Raw genomic sequence first — 18,605 nt, forward strand, 5'->3', positions numbered from 1 at the left:
CAAATTTTATATTTTCTCTTGCCTTTTATTTTGCTCCCATAATTATTGTTACTGATGTAGCTTGATCCATTGGCAACAAGTTTAGAGAAAAGAAGGTTGCTCCACCCTGTTATGAAATTGGGAACTCGAACTTGAGAGCTCAAAGAGGTGAATGGTTTTGGGAGGAAAAGAAAGTTCTTGTGGGGTTGGTTAGAAGGAAGGTTTTCTAAGTTTTTATGGTGCTCGCTTGAAGTTGTTAGGATGCTCAGTGTTTCAGAAGCCGGAGAAGCCTCCGTAAGAGTTTCAAAGGCTGGTGCTTACGTGAGGGTGGAAGTTTCGGGAGTGACGGAAAAAGAAGTGTGGCTTAGAAAGTATTTGGTGGGGGAATTCGAGGGAGGAACACCGATGGTTTTGGATCTGTAGAGGGGTGTTAGCAACAATATGGCAGTACAGACAGGACAGAGAAGTTAGACGTTTAGACGAGGGTCGTTGGTTGTTCATCCTAGAGTCCGAGCCAGAGGCTAGATGTCTTACAGATCTGGTTTCGATCTGTCTGGGAGGCAGACTTTTACACCTCTTTAGGTGGTCACCAAGTTTGGAGAAGAATTACAGAAACAGGGGAGAGCATTGGTGGAAAGTTCGCTACTATGGCCATCTCTCCATGTCTGGTGTTTTGGGACTTTCAAAGAGATCAGTAACGTCTTAGGAGTTTCCATTGGACTGGCGGAGGAAAATCTATCGTGGAAGGAGATTGAAGCAGTGAAAATGGTGGTCTGGGTTGCTACGCCTCACGAGATCCCTAAAAGAATAACAGTGGAGATCCAAGAAGATCTCTACTTAGTGCAGGTAGTGGTAGAAGGCCCGGTGTCTCTAGTCAGTTGACCAAATAGGAAAATCCGATGGGCTGCAGTCGAGCAGGATTGTGGGTCAGAAAGGGTGTCGTTAGGGGAGAAAGCTATAGAAGCTCCGAAGAGCAGAGACACACCCCAAATAAAGAGGCACGTCAAGCTTTGAGACAGACCCCAAGAGGTAGATCTCCGTCGATTCGAAGGGGATGATCTCACAGAAAGAAATCTCTGCTGGGGTGGCAAATCTCCCCATCCCGGCCGCCAGAGGGAGATGGGGATTTGACTTTGGTCCCCTTGGAGTCGAAGGAAGACGAAAGGGTGGGTCCCGCTGATGTGTCAGTTTCAATTTTGAATCCTAGCACCGCAGCACGTAGAAGTTTGGGCGGCTTCATGGGCCGGTTGGTTTTGGGGTTTTTGAGCCGGTGTCTGGAGTTTCTGCAGTCTTTAGAGAGAGGGGCCTAGAAGGAGGAGAGTAGAGATAGTCTGTCCCTAGGGGTAGGGACAGAAACTTTTCTGTCCCTACTAATAATAATCAACCACGTCTCTCTTTTCTGTAAATTTCAAAATTAACGGAGTCCAGACCTTAACGGCAGTTGGACTCCAAAACTTGTCAAATTTCTTTTCACCGCCCTTTTGGGATCCCACTTTCCAAGTTTCTCTTCTCCATTTTCGTTCTACTTTCTCTACTCTCCTTCACAACGAAAGTTCTGCACCAACGTCATCGCGCACTGCCATTGCAATTGAGCCACCGTCATTTGTTTGCGGCAACACCCGGAGTCTTTCTCGACCACCGCTCAATCCCTTTGCCGGAGATCATCATAGGAGAACACTGCCTCTGCGAGCTGAGATACAGGAGTTCGTCCGCTGCAAGCTTTCGGAATCATTCCACCGTTCATTGTCGACGTTTATTTCAGCAGTATTTTGGCTTAAAGTTTATATATATATATAAACTTCTTGTCTGGAAAAATCTTGCACTGTAAGGTTGTTTTTTTCTTCTAAAATTCTTCATAAATTAAATGATTTATAGACACAAGAATCTTCCATATATGGCGTCTTTTTATAAATGGAAGAAGAAAGTTATATGACTCTCTCTCTCTCTCTCTCTCTCTCTCTCTCTCTCTCTCTGATATATGAGTTGCAAGCACAACGGGTCGGTGGACATTGGAGATGATATTCCATGGCTTGCTAATAATAGAGAGAAGCTTCCCCTAAAACTTGTAATTTGAAGCTGCAAAGGTGTGGCGAGGTTTTGCATTCGATCTTATTATCCCTATTTCTTTCAAAAAGACTTCATTCAACTATGTCTACCTCAATCTAACTCCCTCTTGGGACTTTTACCCAACAATTGAGATGAACTTTGAGATCCAATATAATCATATCGATGTTAAGCACATCTACAAAAACCAGAGGCACTGTAACAACAAGGTAATTTGTGTATATACATCATTCAATTGCTTTTCTTTACAATACTTGAATCCACGAAAATTTGTTAGTGGCATTGTGTATTAATAACCAAAAGGTCAATTCATCAGATATTTTTATCTTTATAGTGCCACTAGGTAATTTAGATATTGTTAAGCCTTAACAGGACAAAACATTGCAGAGTGTTTGTTTTTTTATTGAATGACAAAATTTTAAGCTAAGATTTTTTGAATTGGTTACTTATCTAAATAATCAAAAACTTGTTTTCCTTTCCCATGTTTAATCCGCAAACTGCAATATGCCAACAACAACAAATATACCAAGTTTTTAAATCATGTAGAACAGACAATAGAGCTTGTATTATTTGAAGAATAAATTGCAGAAACTAATGAATTCAGAATGGCATCTGTTTCGTTACCCTCTTTCATGGGTTGTTGAATTTTGTATTAACATGGTGTATTGTATAGACACATATAAAAAAAAATAAAGAAGTGAAACTCAAAACTCCAGGATTTGAAAATTTGAAATTAAAGAGAGGACGAGGTATAGCAGGAGCAATTGGGATTATGTATGGCCTTCCTTCCGCTGATGTCTAGTTTAGAACAGAACACACAGAATAGGCCATGCCACCACCTATCCCTATCTTCCTCTTCATCATCGTCAGAGTCACCTGTCATCTCCGTAAGCTCTTCTTCCATGGTCTCCTCCGCCTGGATCCTCCCATCATTACAATTGGCAAAAACCGATCCCAACAATGAAAGAATAATGAAAAAGAAGCCAGTGATCTCCGACGAGGGGAATGAGCGGTGGTCAAGAAAGACTCCGGTTGTTTCTGCAGATGAATGATGGTGTCTCGATTGCAATAGCGGTATGTGATAGTGTTGGTGCAGGCGAACTTTGGATGTGAGGGAGAGGGAGAGAGCAGAACAAAAATGAAAATGAAGAAAAACTTGGAAAGCAGGATCCCAAAAAGGGCGGTTAAACCAAAATTAATAAGTTTTGGAGTGCAGCTGCCGTTAAGATCTGGACTCCGTTAATTTTGAAATTTACAGAAAAGAGAGACGTGGTTGATTATCATTGGTAGGGACAGAAAAGTTTCTGTCCCCTGGGGACAGACGATCTCTACTTGAGGCTTTGGGCCCAAGTGTGGAGTCGAGTGATGGACCGGTTTAAAAGATTGGGTGGTCAGGTTCAGAAGGTTGCCCAATCCCGACATCTACAATTTGGAATCGTTTGAGAGAGACCACGGCTCCTAGATGAGCCAAGTTGCACTTCACATTGGCCAGAAACCTGAGAAACATAATTTTAGCTAAAGGAAACGCAAAAAAAGGCAGGGCTGAGGATTTTGTGCAAGAAACATGCTGACTAGAGAGTGTGGTTCTCAGTGGAGTTAGTGAACAAATCTTTGGGGAATTAGGAGTCAAACTCTTTCCCAACCTTGGAAAAAGGAGAATTGGAGGCGGTCGCCCCAATACTAGTGGAGAGATCAGGAGAGAAATCGATAAATCCCATGATTGTGAGTTTGTGACAGAAGAAGCTTCCCCAGGGCAAAGGGAAGAGTTTGAGTCGCCTGTAGCGGAAAGAGATCTCAGTTCAATAGAATTTTAGGCAGAGAAGGATCTCCAAGTGGCTAAGTCGTTGGGTCTACACGTATGGGACGGGGAAAAGTTTGCGAGAGAGGTTTCCGAAGATTCAAAGAAGAAGCCGAAAAGATGCGAGAGAGTAGCAGAAAATTACGAAAGGGCAGACGTTATACCTTAACGGCAGAAGTCGGTAAGGGGCAGAGGGATGGGAGGAAGGGGTAAGGCCAGTGTTTACTTTTGTTTGTAGATGGAAGGCTTGGTTGTTCAATGTATCCATTGATGCTTTACGGGTTTCGAAAGGCTTGCTCTTGATGATTTATATGGTGTTTGGAAGTGTGATTTTTTGGGACTGATTTTCAAGAAAAAATGTCCATGTTTTCAAGACCCGTTTTTTACAAAAAAAAAGAAAATGTTGCTGCCATGTAGGCAGTGAATAATACTATGTTATTTGGTAAGGTGATTTTCATTACCGTTTTTCATGTATGTGCTAATAGCTAAGCACCACATAGGATATATATCAGTCATGCATCAGTGGGGTCTCGATTTTCGAGGCATGCCCGGTTTTTTAATAATCGGCTGAACCAAATAAAATACATGGGCGTTTGTTGAAACACCTATATAGATCCGACGTGGCACCATTATTTTACAAAACGGCCACGGTTCCAAACATCCCCTTAGTTATTTTTGTTTTTGGTTTTTGTTGGTTTCGAAACAGACCTGTTCATGAGCCGGGCTCGCACTTGGCTTTTATCAAAATTTGGATGGGCCTGGATCAAAGCCTGAGCCTGATACAGTGTAAATCAGGCCCAAACCCTGTCCCATGAACAAGTCTATTTGGGAGGTTGGTGAAAGGCTCTTGGGTGGTTTCAGATTTGTTGTACCTTTTTTACAGTTCAACCTCGTTTATAAGATACTATTTTCTTTTAATAAATTTTTATTTTGATTCTTCAAAAAAAAAAAAAACAAGGAGAAAATGTATGGGAGATTTTAGAAGATGTCTTCACAATGCAGCAATGCATTGTGCTGGCAGCGTGGCATTGCTTGGAACATATTCAAAATTCGGAGGGCCATCAATCTTGCTTCTTTTGTTCCCTCATCAATTCATCAATACTAAAAGAGTGCAGTAACAAAGAGGAGACAATAGATTGTTCAAACAGCCCAACCTATTATGTTTGGTCTACCCATCTGACCACACCATTCAAACAGACATCGGTCTCACTTGCATCACCATAGTTGGTGATATAAACTCCATGAATTAGTTGCCTATAATAATAGTTGAGTAAAGAAATTAATTATTGTTTCATGTGTTCCCCAGGATTTACCAAAAAAGGTTAGGTGTTTCCTTGGCCGCATCATTTCATTTGTCAGTACTTGATTTACTTTTGTTCATGATGATATAAGCTTAAATGTGCTTGCATATTTTGTATTAGATATTTCACTAAATCATAATTGAAATTAGGGGTGGTCATGAGTCAAATTTTTCATGAGTTATTTGAGCTCAGTTTGTGAAAAACTTGATTTAGCTTGATCTAAACTGAACTTTGAACCGAGCTCGATCCAAATAAAACTTGACTCATGAACCTAATCAAACTTTTACATATATACATACATAATATATAATAAATATCAAAATATTATACATAATAAAAAATATTAAACGTATAATATTTTTATTTTATATATAATAATTAATTTTTATAATTCTTAATTTTTTATATGTCAAATAAAAAAATATATGTATATTTTTTATTTTTATAAAATGTTTGGCTCACAATTGAGCTCGAGCTCAAACTTATGAGTTTGAACTCGAGTCTAATGGTTTTTTGGTGAGCCGAGCTCAAATAGCTAGATATTTGGCTCGATTCAGTTCAAATCCACCCCTAGTTAGGTTAAGGTTTGAATATGATGATGATATGCCACTAAACCCCAATCCTTGGGAACCAAAAATAAGCATGAAATAGGAGGTTATTGTAGCCTATAGCATCTAAGTCTGATAGATGTTGAGCTTTATTTTGAAATTTTGAAAAATAAACACAAAAGAATAATATTGGGTTTTAAAAAATTTATATGTCAGATAAAACGTTAACTGACATTAACAGCAAGGGAGGATCCCATGCGTTAATTTTCTGTCCATATATGTTAGAAGCTGACATCATGTGCAGTTCAAGTTTTTTAAAATTTCAATCTTTCCATCTATTACCTCTTTTTTCATATTTGGTTGTGTCTTATACGGAATAAAAGCCTCCCTTCACAGATGAACAGATATTCCGATTGTCGACGTCTAACTCACCACTGCAATGGTGTTTCAAAGTGATATGAGACAAAAACCAAACCCGAAGCTATCCGTCGTTGAGATGAAGAAAAGTGGAGGTGCATTTCATTCATTTGAGTAGAAGTCATCAGTCGTTGCAACGACAACACCATCTATTGTTGAAATCATCAATAACGACAATAGAAGAGATGAAAAAGGACAGTCGACGCACAAGAAGCCCAGGATTGTTGATTGTCGGAGCTAAACCGATGGTTCTTGAAATAATAAGATTTCAGTAATAAAAGATTGCTTAACAGAAAATTAAAGCACCATTATTTGTTCATTTGATTATTTGGATCACAAGATGAGCATTGGTTTTCGGAGAGAAGAAAAGTGCCCTTGTGAGATGTTAATCGAGCTCCAATGGCGGCAATTGGATGCAACGGTGATATGAACAATAGCCAAGGTTGAAGATGATGTTTTTTCTTTGAATTTAATTACATATCAATCTAATCTCAAAATTAACTGTCAGATCTTCTTGTAGCTTGACAGTCAAAAGACGCATTGAGCTTTTAACATAAGATCTAGGCAGCCCGAAGACAGTTTGGCAGATATGCGCCTTTTCATACGTCTGCTCGCGTATTTCCACGTGAGATTAAAACGCGAAAGATGCGGGAAGTTTCATTTGAAGCTTCCCGAAATCAGCCCGAAATGGGCTTCTTGCGTTTTTTCAACGCACCATCTTTTCGTGGCTAGATCTTCCGTGAGTCAAACGGAAACAGACCAAAAATCGGTCTTTCCGGTTTGTAAACAGCCGAAAGACCGTGCAAAAAAATGTGCCAAAAAGGCCCTTAGTCTTTTACCCTAAAAAAAAGGTACTTGATCAAACTTTGTAGGTTTTTTTTTTTAATCAAATGATAAAAAGACCAAGAATTGATGATGATTTTTTAATTGTCCGGTCTCCTGTGCAGTAACAACGCTAGTGTCTAGTGATGGTCCTCTCTTTCATTCATAAGGTGAGGAAATTGCTTCAATGGATATGGTGTTATGGGCCTAATCTTGTGGAACGCTTAACATCCTCCCAGTCAATTTTAGGGCTATATTCATACACAGACTCAGATACATGAAAGAAATAGAAATTAAGTTACAGTTCTACGAACAATTATAGAGCAGTTAATCTGGTTAATTAAATATCCAACACAGACACCAAGAACTGTGCAATCTGACAATAGAACAGAGACACACACTATTTCAAGTTTTAGTATTGAGTGATCTTTCCTGCCGAAGTTTTCTTTCATCAGAGAGCAGTTTAGCGAACCTAGAAGAAATTGAAAAAGAAAAATGATCATTGTTAAAATTCTCTACACATCTCTGAGGTAGCATGCAGAATAAAATAAAGACAAGAGATTGGTCTTACTTCTTGAGAGCTTCCTCATTAATGCCACCATTTGCAACAGGTTCAGAAAGACCAGTCTCCAAATTGATCCTAGAAACTGGTTTCTTCAACAGTTCCTCTCCCACCTTCACAAGATTCTCCAAGTTTTTCTTGGTAGCAATGTCAACTGAAGCTACAGCACCTGTTAATGTGTCATCCTGGTTTTTCGCATTCAATTAATTAAGAATAACATAATCATCAACTGTCAATGGCCAATGACTCTCTATAAGCCGGATTTATGCAGAAAGAACGTCTATGTGATTAATTACCTGAATCCTAAGATAGTTGCTTTCGGATTTAAGGGCTTGAAAGACCACGGCGATATGAAAATCAACCATATCTGCACCTGCTTGAGTAAACACATCCACTAATGGAGTTGAGCTACCATTAAGAAGCCATCCCATAACGCCCCATTTAGCTGCCATTTTAGCACTGTATTTCATTTCTTTCTTTGGTGAACCAGTCCCTAATGAGATAACTAGAAATCTACAATAGTCCATAGGCTTAATCGGGAAGAAATCTGGATTTTCTCCAAACACTCGTTTGGTCAATTCTCTGATTGCAATCAAAGCCTTAAAGATCGAATTGGGCAAATGTGTTAGTTTAATTAGTACTTGGTCATTTCATTAATAATAAAAACTCTTGCAGTGCGATTACCGGATTATTTGCAGCAACACCACCATCAATAAGGTTGAATTCTCGCACATCCCCATCTTCACCTTCGTTCTTGAAATAATAGGCAGGAAGGTAGGTTGGAGCTGCAGAGGTGGCAATGCAGATGTCTGAGAGTCGAGCATCCATGGCTGATGTTGTCTTGGCCTGCATATGAAAATGCACAATGCCATTTAATTAATGCAAATTTGTGACCATTAACTATGCTCTTCCAGTCTTCCCCTCCCATGCATTTTTTTAAATATTTAATTTTTTTTCTTTCTGGACTTAATATAGGGCTACAAGTCGGGTTGCCCGGTTTAAAGAATTTCAATTACATCGGGCTCGGGTTAGGGTTTAGGCTCATTGAAAATTTAACAAATTCGCAACCCAACCAATTGCACCCCTAAACTTTATATATAGGAATTGAAAACATCCCATGGATGGTTGTTGGTTGACATGGCATTCTTGCCAATCCTTCCTGGATCCCCTGGCCTTGATTGACCGTGTCCATGGTATAACTTTTTGCTCAAACCAGTCCCATGGCCATTTCGTATTTAATTTCTTTTATTTTCTTTGTTTCTATGTTGCATTTGGTTGCACATAAAATAAACCAAAACGAATGGTATCCTTTGAGTATGATATATAATAGGAAAACAAAAGGTTTTCTCAAATTTTCTGATGTTTGGAAATGTCATTTTTTTACAACTAACTCTCATTTAGGACAATGTTTCCAAACATTTCTTATGATGTCATACGCGAAAGGTTCTTAATGTTTCATTAATGAAGGGTATATTTAAGTCCAATGACATCACTGGACAAAGTATGATGAAGTTTGAATAAGTCTATTTAGAAACCTGAGGATTAAAAGTTAATAATCACTATAATTAGTAAGGTGGATAATGTTATACAAAATATCTAGGTTTTTAACTACCTCACATGATCATAAAAAAAAAAAAAAAGAAATCCATGGCATGTTACAAAATCAATTATTCTCGGCTTTCAATACCAACCAAGGTTTTTAAAATTGAATTGGACAATGAACCAGTTAGGGGTCCGGTTCCCGGGTCGAAGGGTCTGACTGTTTGAACCGAATGAATGGCCTGTTTTGACAAAAAACTAAGAAAATTAAAAAAATACAAACCGGTCAAACCGCACCCAATTCAGCGATTTGCTGACCAAATCAACAGTTTTTGGGGAAATAAACGGTTTCGGGGTAAAACGCCTGACCGGTTCCCAGTTTTTTTGATCCAACCATCCGGTCTGGTCCGATTTTGAAAACCATAGTACCAACTAACCAAAAAAACCAAGTACATGTTATTGCTAATCTAGTTTGTATATTGCCACTCTCTTAGTATTTTTTTTATCTTAATGAAAATAATATTGACAAACAATTTAGAAGCTATATTCCCCCTTGTCTCTGCAATAAAAGGCTCCGCTTGGAAAGATTGCAAATACAAAACGCTGTGATTTTAATGAACCTTGCATGTTTGTATTTGAACTGAACTTTGTTTGCGTTTGCATTCTTTCCAAGGGAGCCAAAAGATATTAAGAGGACATCTGCAACAACCATATCGTGAATATAATTTTCACGTATGAGAGAGAAAGAACCTCAAAAGAGGAGAAGATGATTGGCTGGAGTTGCTTGACATCGAAGGTGGGAATGACAACATTGGTGAGGGCTTGGTGCAACCTTGTCTCCCCGAGCTTTTCTCTTAATATGCCATGGAGATACTTCCCATTATATTTGGGCCCTACAAATATTGATCTGAGCGTCTTTGCAACCGAACCAAATATTCCACTGTACGTTGTTTGTGCACAAATCAAAAGAAAGAAACATACAATATATTAGTCATTTCTTTGATCAGTGTTTGATGAATGGATTGAAATAATCTTAGTAGGTGTTGGCACCAGAAGAAGAAGTCTCTCAAAAAACCTCTTATTTGGTACATTTTTTTCATAAAAAAATTGCTTTGGACCATGTCTTGAAAATCGAAAAAGTATGGTCTGAAGCAGTGTCAAATATGATGTTTTCTCATAAAATTACATAGCATTAGTATCAAATAAAACTAGTATTGTTTTTCTACTTCTAAACGAAAAATAAATGCCGTTGTTTATAACTCACACATGCCCAGCAATGTTTTTATGAGAAAACAGTGTAATGTTCCCAATACTAATCCCAAACACCTATATAGCGCTACCTTTAGTACAGCTGAATACTGACCACATCTGTGGGAAAATTTTAGGGCAGTTGTCAAGGTAGAAGGCTGTGACATCTTGAGCAGCAAATAGAGGACGATTGTTTTCGTTTGGTGCAGTTAACATGGCTGTTACCAGACCCCCTGTGCTCGTCCCTCCAATAACGTCAAAGTAGTCTGCAATTCTTGCATCCTCGCCATCCAATTCCTACAACAAACATACTCGACCGATTAGCTTGCGTTTTCAAACCAATAAGAGTTGAAAAATATGATGTAATTAAGCTCTCTGCTCATTAATCTCTCTGTAAACTATACCTGAAGTTGTGATTCAAGGAAGGCAAGAATTGTTCCAGGGATGATTCCTCTGATCCCACCTCCATCGATGCTGAGGACGGTGATTAGGTTTCCATAGGTTGGTGGTCGTTGTATCTGAGGAAGGGACGACGTTGTTCTGTCCATATGAAAACGAGATGAAAGACGTGTAAACAGCTAGGCCGAGATATGTGAAGTAATCAGAAAGATGAAATTCCACCAAATTAAAGTGCTGACTATGTTTGCTGCTTAATTTGATCATTTTGATTCATGAACCAACTGCATATTTATAGAGTTGAACAGAAACAATCCCTAACGAATTCTGAGTTGCTGACTACTTATAACGAAATTGGGTTATTTTTTAATGTAATATTAGCTTTGATAAAGATAAAGTTCTTTTGCGTGAGAACTTGTGTATGCTAGTTTGAAAGGAGTGCAAATACAAATATATATAAATCCATATAAATTAAAATACATAGTTTTGCATTCTACAAATTTGCATTTATCCTCCTTTCGAACTGAGCTTAGTACAAATACAAATATATATACTATATAAATATATACAAAATAATACAAAAAACAAGGTTTTGCACCTTATATATTTGTATTTATACTCTTTTCAGAATAAGTCTACATTGCTAATGAACTGGCTCATTAATTCTGAGACGTTGCTTTCATGGTTCCGCTCATATTTCATTGAACACGATTTCTAGTTCTAGAATCGATCAAATGGCCTTTTCTTTAATTAACACAACTTTTTTTCTCCTAATTAACATTCCCAACCAAGGAATATATGACGGTTACATATTTACTTTCCAATATGGCTCCAATCATAATGTATTTAATTATTTGATGATGTTCCAGCCTCAAAAGTTTTTAGTGAAAGTAATATATACATGAATCATGCAAAATGCCCACATGCCACGGGATTCGATTCAGTTCTCACAAGACTGTGTTTTTATCATTTGCATAGTTTTTTGTAACCTTGCATTTGGAATATTTCTGTACTTATATGTTATTATTTATAGAAAAATATTTCCAATGCAATGCTGCAAGGAACTGCACTGTGAATACAGTCTTGTGAGGACCAAATTCGATTTCACATGCTACATGTTATATTATGGTTCAAAAAATGGTAATGGAATTTCCTCCAAGCAAAAACTATTCAATCATGAACATTCAGCCACACATTAAGAATATCTCCCAATTAATGCATGGAACTATTTCCAATGTGAGGTTGCGATCAGGATTCCAAAAAAACAACATGAATAGAACAGTGTCTAAATAAAAAGTAAAAAAGGAGCCAAGGATTTATCTGAATTCTACACCAAAATCCCCTTTTGAATAGCGCATGCAGCACTACACTAATAACCCCATTCTCAAAATCGGTGGTTGTGAGATTCAAATCCGAGTCTAAACCAATTAATATACCAACTGAGCCGGCCATCCTTCCGTTAACCAATACTAGCTATTATATGAATAAATTTATTAAGGCTCAGTATGAAAAAATACAAATACAAATATATAATATAAATATATATATATATATATATATATAATACAAGATTTTACACTTTTATATTTATATTTACTGAGCCTTTAAGGATTTATTCAGCTGAACTCAAAACCCGATTAAGCCAGACCCAACACGAACCGATGGGGTTGGTTTGAAGCAGGCCCAACCCAATACTGCAGGAAGCATCATATATAGAAGTTGTGCCTGCCTAGAAAAATGGCACGTGGGATAAAGTGGCATACTAGCTAGGAATGCACTGATGACAGTCAGATTATTTCTCTAACCCTAAGGGACGTCTGCTTTGTCTCATCTATATACAAATTTAAAAGATATATGTGAGATGTTTAAGGGCCCGTTTGACATTTTTTTTTTTGAGAAAATATTTTTGTAGCTCTGACAGTTAAAAGATGCATTGAGTTTTTGACATAAGATCTGGACAGTTCGAAGATAGTTTGACAGATACGCATCTTTCTATGCATATGCCCCTATCTTTCCATGTAAGATTAAAACGCGAAAGACGCAAGAATCTTCATTTGAAGCTTCCTGAAATAGACTTCTCGCATATTTTCGATTCACCGCCTTTTGATGACTAAATCTTTTATAAACTAAATGGGAATAGATCAAAAATTGATCTTCCTGACTTGTAAACAGCTAAAATACGGTGCGAAAAATGCGTCAAACGGGCCCTATATCTTTACCCAACTGAAATTCATATTGCACGGAACCACTAAATCCTACCAACCTTCTTCTCTTCATCAACACTTATCTTCATTAATTGTCGTGAAAAGCATGCCTTTGCGAGCTTGCTTACTTTAGTTTCATACGGCACAATGCTTTATTTAATCTCAGACAAATTATGACACGTGGCAAAGCTGACCACGAGCTATCACGGTCCAAGTCAAAAAATGATATTGAATTTCTGATGCGAAAACACATGTTTTTCTTTTAAACTTGAGCCCACACAAAATATTTCATCTTTCATGAATCATGCAATGTCTGTATTCCAGTGAGCAATTATCAGAAATACCATTTCGACTTTTCTTTAATGGGGATGGCAACAGAACATTTTTTTAGGTAGTTATCATATTTTAATTGTAATAATTTTTTAATAAGGCTGCATTTGATTTCGGTGAAAAATCGTCTATGTAAATGTTAGTCGATCAGTTTTAAAATTTGAATGGACCACTGGAGGTTTTTTATGTGATAATCAATATAAATGTATTTTGATAATTTATTGTCGATGGAAAAGTTAGCCGATTAGATGATTTACATCAATTTTCGATGTAAACATTACATTGGAAGCAAATGCATAAAAATAGGGACTGGATGTATAGAATTTTACATCAATTTATATTTATACTGAAAATAAATACGTGAAATGCAAATTCACAGTAGAATTTTATGTCGATTTGCATTTACACCGAAAACAAACATAACCTAAAAGAAAAAACTAAAACACTTTGAACACATAGGGATAGGGATGTGCCAGCAATAATACATGATTTGTTTTGTACGTAATTTAAAAAAATAATAAAAAAAATACAAATTTTAGATATCTTGAACCGATCGATAACCTCTTCTTCCATGAACACAAGGAATTACTTGACGCAGAGTTGACCCAGGAACAGTTAGTTTTCCCCTTCTTGTAAGCTTACAAGTTCCAAATAATATAATTAATATGGTACATTGACCAGATTAAATCGTTTTGGTGACTGCTTTCATTTTCATAACTACTTCAAGCGATTAAACAATTTAAGGGAAGGTTGATTCTTTCAAGTTACAGAAGTGGCAAATGGGAACCTCCATGCACTAAGTTAGGAGACAAAACAACAACATATGCCTAGCCTCAATGGACTAGTTTTGGATTGCATCCCATCCAAATCAAAATCAATTTGGACACGGATTGGATGGACTAACAAGACATATTAATGAATCGGATCAATCCAGACTTAATAGTCCAAATTATTTATTGGATTGAATTGGATATGGTCCATCCATAATGAATTTATATTGGATCAGGTTGGATTGAGCCAATATCTGGTCTACTGATAGAAGATAAGAGTATAAGTGTCAATGAACAGATTAGACAGTTTAGACCTTGAATTGGACCAGTCCAAAATGGTCCATATATTCTTTGGATTGGATTGGACCTGGTCCATTTGTAATGGACTCACATTGGATTGGATCAAAATCCAGCCCAATTGACACTCGTAGCCACATCTAAAGAATTAGTCTACTCCAGATGACTAAGAGAAAGTCTAGTGGTTGAATCATGTCATAAAATATTGGAGCCAAAAGTTATGGGCTACCTTATATAGGCTCATCTTAGGCCCTGTTCGTTTTCCGGAAAATAAGAGGGGGAAAGTGATTTCCATTGACCAAATTTACATTGTTCTTTTTTTCTATAAGAACTGGGTCCCACAATAAAGTTAGTTTCCTTGGGTGTCATTTTACCTAGGTAAATGATACTCATCTCCCAAGTGGGTAACTTTCCCACGTAGGAGAAAAGTTTAAAAAACACAATGGACAAGTTTGCCTATTTTAATATTGACTTTTTATGGGTAAAAATAAAGTTATTAAATTACTTACCTGGGAATCAAAAGAACATGGATAAGTAACTTTTCCACCTAAGAGAAAAGTTTATAAAACACAATGGTACAAGTGTGTCCATTTTAACAGTGGCTTTTATGGGTAAAAAAGTCATTATGCAACTTACCTGAGAATCAAAAGAGCATGGGTAAGTAAACTTACCCAGGTAACTACTTCCCAAAAAACATTTACTTGGGTAAGTGCATTTACCCGAGTAAGAGACCTTTTGAAGAAGGAACAAGACCTTAGTTTGAGAGGAAACTTTTAACCATAAAGATAATACAATTGGCCTAAGATATGAAGTTGCAAGCTGTAAAATCTCATACCAACAAGTCTGAGAAACCTAGTTCAACTTTGAGGTTATCTAGGGTTATGTTATCTTTGTGTTCTATGGTTTTTTGAGAATTCAAATTAGTGTCTTAACCTATGTCATCTTCTAGTTATTTTTTCTATTTTTTTATCTTTTCATTTGGAACTTGGAGGGGGGGGAATTACATAGAGGGTGTTTGGCAAGTCTTTATAGGTGGTCTTTCAGCCTTTTAAAAATTTTGTTTTTCTCCGTATGACAATGAAAGACAAGAAGCCAAAATACCTATGGCTTAAAAACTCATAGAAGTCCAAAATGACCAAAGATCATTTAACAACTCTTTAGAAGTGTTCTGTGAGACAATTTTCAAGTGGAGTGAAAATCAAACGAGTTCAAGTCAATAGCGCCCCCAAAGGAGAAACAGTGGAAATGGCGGAGAAGGATGACCAAGGAGATTAGCCAAAGATGTTAACCAAAAACACCTAGAAGACAAAGGATTTATATGTGAAGGTTTTATCGGACAAACCCTTGAGCATGTCCGATGTGATTGATTAAATACGAAACATGTGGTGGTGGATTAAGGGAGATATGCAAATCGAAAGAGAAAATGAAGATATTCTATGGATATCCTTCTCAAAAGAAAAGGATATGAGAAATATACTAAGGGAGGAGCCGTGGGCAATCAAAGAATACCCGCTCCTGCTAAAAGAACAATCTGGTGATATCCTAGTATCTGAAGTGCAACTGAACTCCATCAAGGCTTGGCTTCGTATCCTAGATGTGCCAATAGCATATAGAACCAAGGAGACAGGGACAATGCTAGAAAAGGTAGCAAGAGAAATCATCGAAGTGAAACCGGGGGAGGAAGGGAAAAAGAAGAACAAAGCGGTGTTGATGAAGGGCTTGAGAGTTCGGGTAAGGATAGATGTAACAAAACCGCTGGTAATAGGTTCTAAAGGTGTATTGGAAGATGGTAGGGAGAAATAGTTTAAATTCTATGAAAATATTCCTTTATTTTTCTATCGTTGTAGCGTTATAGGTCATGTTGAAAGAAATTGCAAAGAAGATAACGACAACACCAAAACCTTGGAGGTGCTAGCGGATAGATTAGCAAACCAAAAGCTTAACTAATCGGAGGGGCCAAAGGGCTTCGGCCCATGGATGAGGGCAGAGGTAGGTAGTGAACAGGATCGCTTTCTGAATGCAAAAAGGACAACAATCAAGCAAAGAAGGTCTGATAAGGAAAGTCACTGGAAAGAAAGTATGAACCAGGACCCTCCTCTGGCGAAATCAAATGAGAAAGGGGTAGAAAAGACGCAAAGCTCAACGGAATTTCTCCAAGAACAGATAGAGCAAAGGGAACTAAACATAACAAAGGCTTCTATAAAGAGGAGACTATTCGAGGAAGAGGAGGGGATCAATACCACACCGGTAAAATCCAAAAGCTTTAACGACAACATCAATGTGATCATGTCATCGATAGCTTTTTTTCAATGAAGGCCTACGTCAACTGAGGAAGATGAATGGGATTTTTGAGGTTTCAAACCCAGTCAGACTAAATTTACATATCCAAGGCATATAGTTAGAGAGAAGCAACCGATGGTCAGTTCGATCTTTCACAAGAGACGAATTTTCAATCTTGCGATACAAGACTTACTTGAAAACGAGGGTGAAGAGGATGGGCTGCGTATTATAGAGATAGGCCAAGCATCTAAATCGATGAACCTATCATATAATGAATCAGAGGCCTTCGTTGAAGTTTTAAATGAAGAGGGGGAAAACGGGTCAAAAAGCAATTTGGACCAAATCACAAGACTATTGCTCCAACCCGCAAACCCAAATCCAAGTTTGAATTTGAATTCCATAAAGTTACCTGTAAAGAACTCCAATGTGGGGACTACTACGAGATCAAAAAGGGAAAGAGGAGAGTTGACACTAGACAAAGAAGACTCAGGGAACTATCGTTCAAAAAGGAAAAAGGAGTATGATGCAGATCTGTTGAGTATTGAAGGAGAAATATTGAAATTTTTTAACCGCGATATAGATTAGATGCCGCTGGGGTGGAAGCAAACAGGCCTATCAAAACCGGAAAAGATATGTTTTAAGAACTCTCTCAATAAATGTTTTATTCCCCTAATCTATTTTCTAATTTAAACTATTGTCTTCCAGTGAAATCAACATCGAATTCAAGGCCTGACTTTACTAAAACTGAATATTTGTCATATGTGGACATGTTAGAAGATTGTATTAATACAACTATTCTTCCTGTAAAATATGGAAAAACAAAAACAAGAAATTACTACAAGATAAGGGGTGGACTACTGATAAAAAATGCTTAGGATTGAGGAATAGTTGGGGTGTGAAGAAGATAAAAAAGGAAAAAAAGCTAAAAGAATTGTTTCACACAAGATCAATCTTTAATTTAAACAAAAGATCGTATCAAACCCCCTATCCTTTTTTAGAGACTAGTTATAGTTTGTTGGATGCTCTTTCCAGGATTAGAACAAATGCATCTTTATGTTGCCAAAAATGGAGGAGTCAACCTAGAAACACAGAGAGAATCAGTTTTATAAAAAAAAACATGGGCTAAGGCACAAAAGAACTCAAAGAAAAATAAAAATGAGAATAATTATGAGACCAATAATAAGGAAAACTGTAATAAGAGTTATGAGTTAAAGAAACATTTTCTTGGAGAGCTCGTTTGGAGAAAGAGGGTTTGTAAGAGTTGCCCTTGAACAACTCCCACAATGGAAATGAAAGCTCTCTACTGGAACTGTCAAGGGTTGGGATCCCCCTTAACGGTTCGAGCAGCGAAAGAGGTCTTCAATAATTTAGGGGTATAGATTACTTTTTTTAGTGAGACAAAATGCAGTTTACTCAACTATAGGAGAAATTTTAATTGCTTTTGGGATTGGAATTGTTGGGGGGTCAATTCAGTAGGCCTGTCTGGTGGCCTAGCTCTTTGTTGGGAAAAAATGTCAAACTTCAAGTTATAACAGCTAACAATAACCTGATCCATTCAAAAATTGAGGTTACTGATAATGGGTAGTCTTGGTGGTGTACTTTTGTTTATGGAGAGCCAGAGAAAAGCAAAAGATTGAGCTTCGTGAAAAAGCTTAATCAGATAGCAACCAAGTCTGAGGGAGCTTGGTGTTGTCTATGGGAATATGACCTTCAATTTGGATGATAAAGTAGGGGGTAAAGAGCTGAAAGTTGAGCAAATAAGGAAAAATGAGCTTCATGAGGGGTTGGCATTTGAAGGAAATTCAAAGCCAAGGACCAAAGTATACTTGGACCAATAGGAGGGACCAAAATGATCATATAAAGGTCAAATTAGATAGGGGCCTTTGAAATCTAGATTGGAAAGAAATTCGATCACCTTCCTATTTGCGTAGGCATTAATCCTATAAATTTTAAAATAAAAAAAAAACTTTTAGATTTGAAGAAATGTGGCTTACCCATGATAAACTCTCTGACTTAATCAAAGACACATGAACAAGTCAACGTTCTAATT

The 18,605-nt window shown here is 37.4% G+C and overlaps 1 protein-coding gene across 3 annotated transcripts; it reads right to left on the reverse strand.

Moving 5' to 3' along the window:
* Positions 1-7,142: 7,142 nt before the first annotated feature.
* LOC104605786 (patatin-like protein 2) lies at positions 7,143-11,035 on the reverse strand. 3 transcript variants are annotated; one of them, XM_088888871.1, is made up of 7 exons: positions 10,683-11,035; positions 10,394-10,575; positions 9,781-9,970; positions 8,176-8,337; positions 7,788-8,090; positions 7,501-7,676; positions 7,143-7,401 (listed from the first exon to the last, which is right to left on the reverse strand). In XM_088888871.1, exons 1-7 carry the CDS (start codon positions 10,824-10,826, stop codon positions 7,335-7,337), a joined length of 1,224 nt encoding a protein of 407 aa, XP_088744997.1. In that variant the 5' UTR covers positions 10,827-11,035; the 3' UTR covers positions 7,143-7,334. The 3 variants fall into 3 exon arrangements, with proteins under 3 accessions (XP_088744997.1, XP_088744998.1, XP_088744999.1); XM_088888872.1 differs by lacking the exon at positions 7,143-7,401 and having other exon boundaries at positions 7,497-7,676; XM_088888873.1 differs by lacking the exon at positions 7,143-7,401 and having other exon boundaries at positions 7,523-7,660.
* Positions 11,036-18,605: the final 7,570 nt, after the last annotated feature.

This window comes from Nelumbo nucifera, chromosome 5 (assembly GCF_055504915.1).
Source record: "Nelumbo nucifera cultivar China Antique chromosome 5, China Antique-T2T, whole genome shotgun sequence".
NCBI classification, from domain to species: Eukaryota; Viridiplantae; Streptophyta; class Magnoliopsida; order Proteales; family Nelumbonaceae; genus Nelumbo; species Nelumbo nucifera.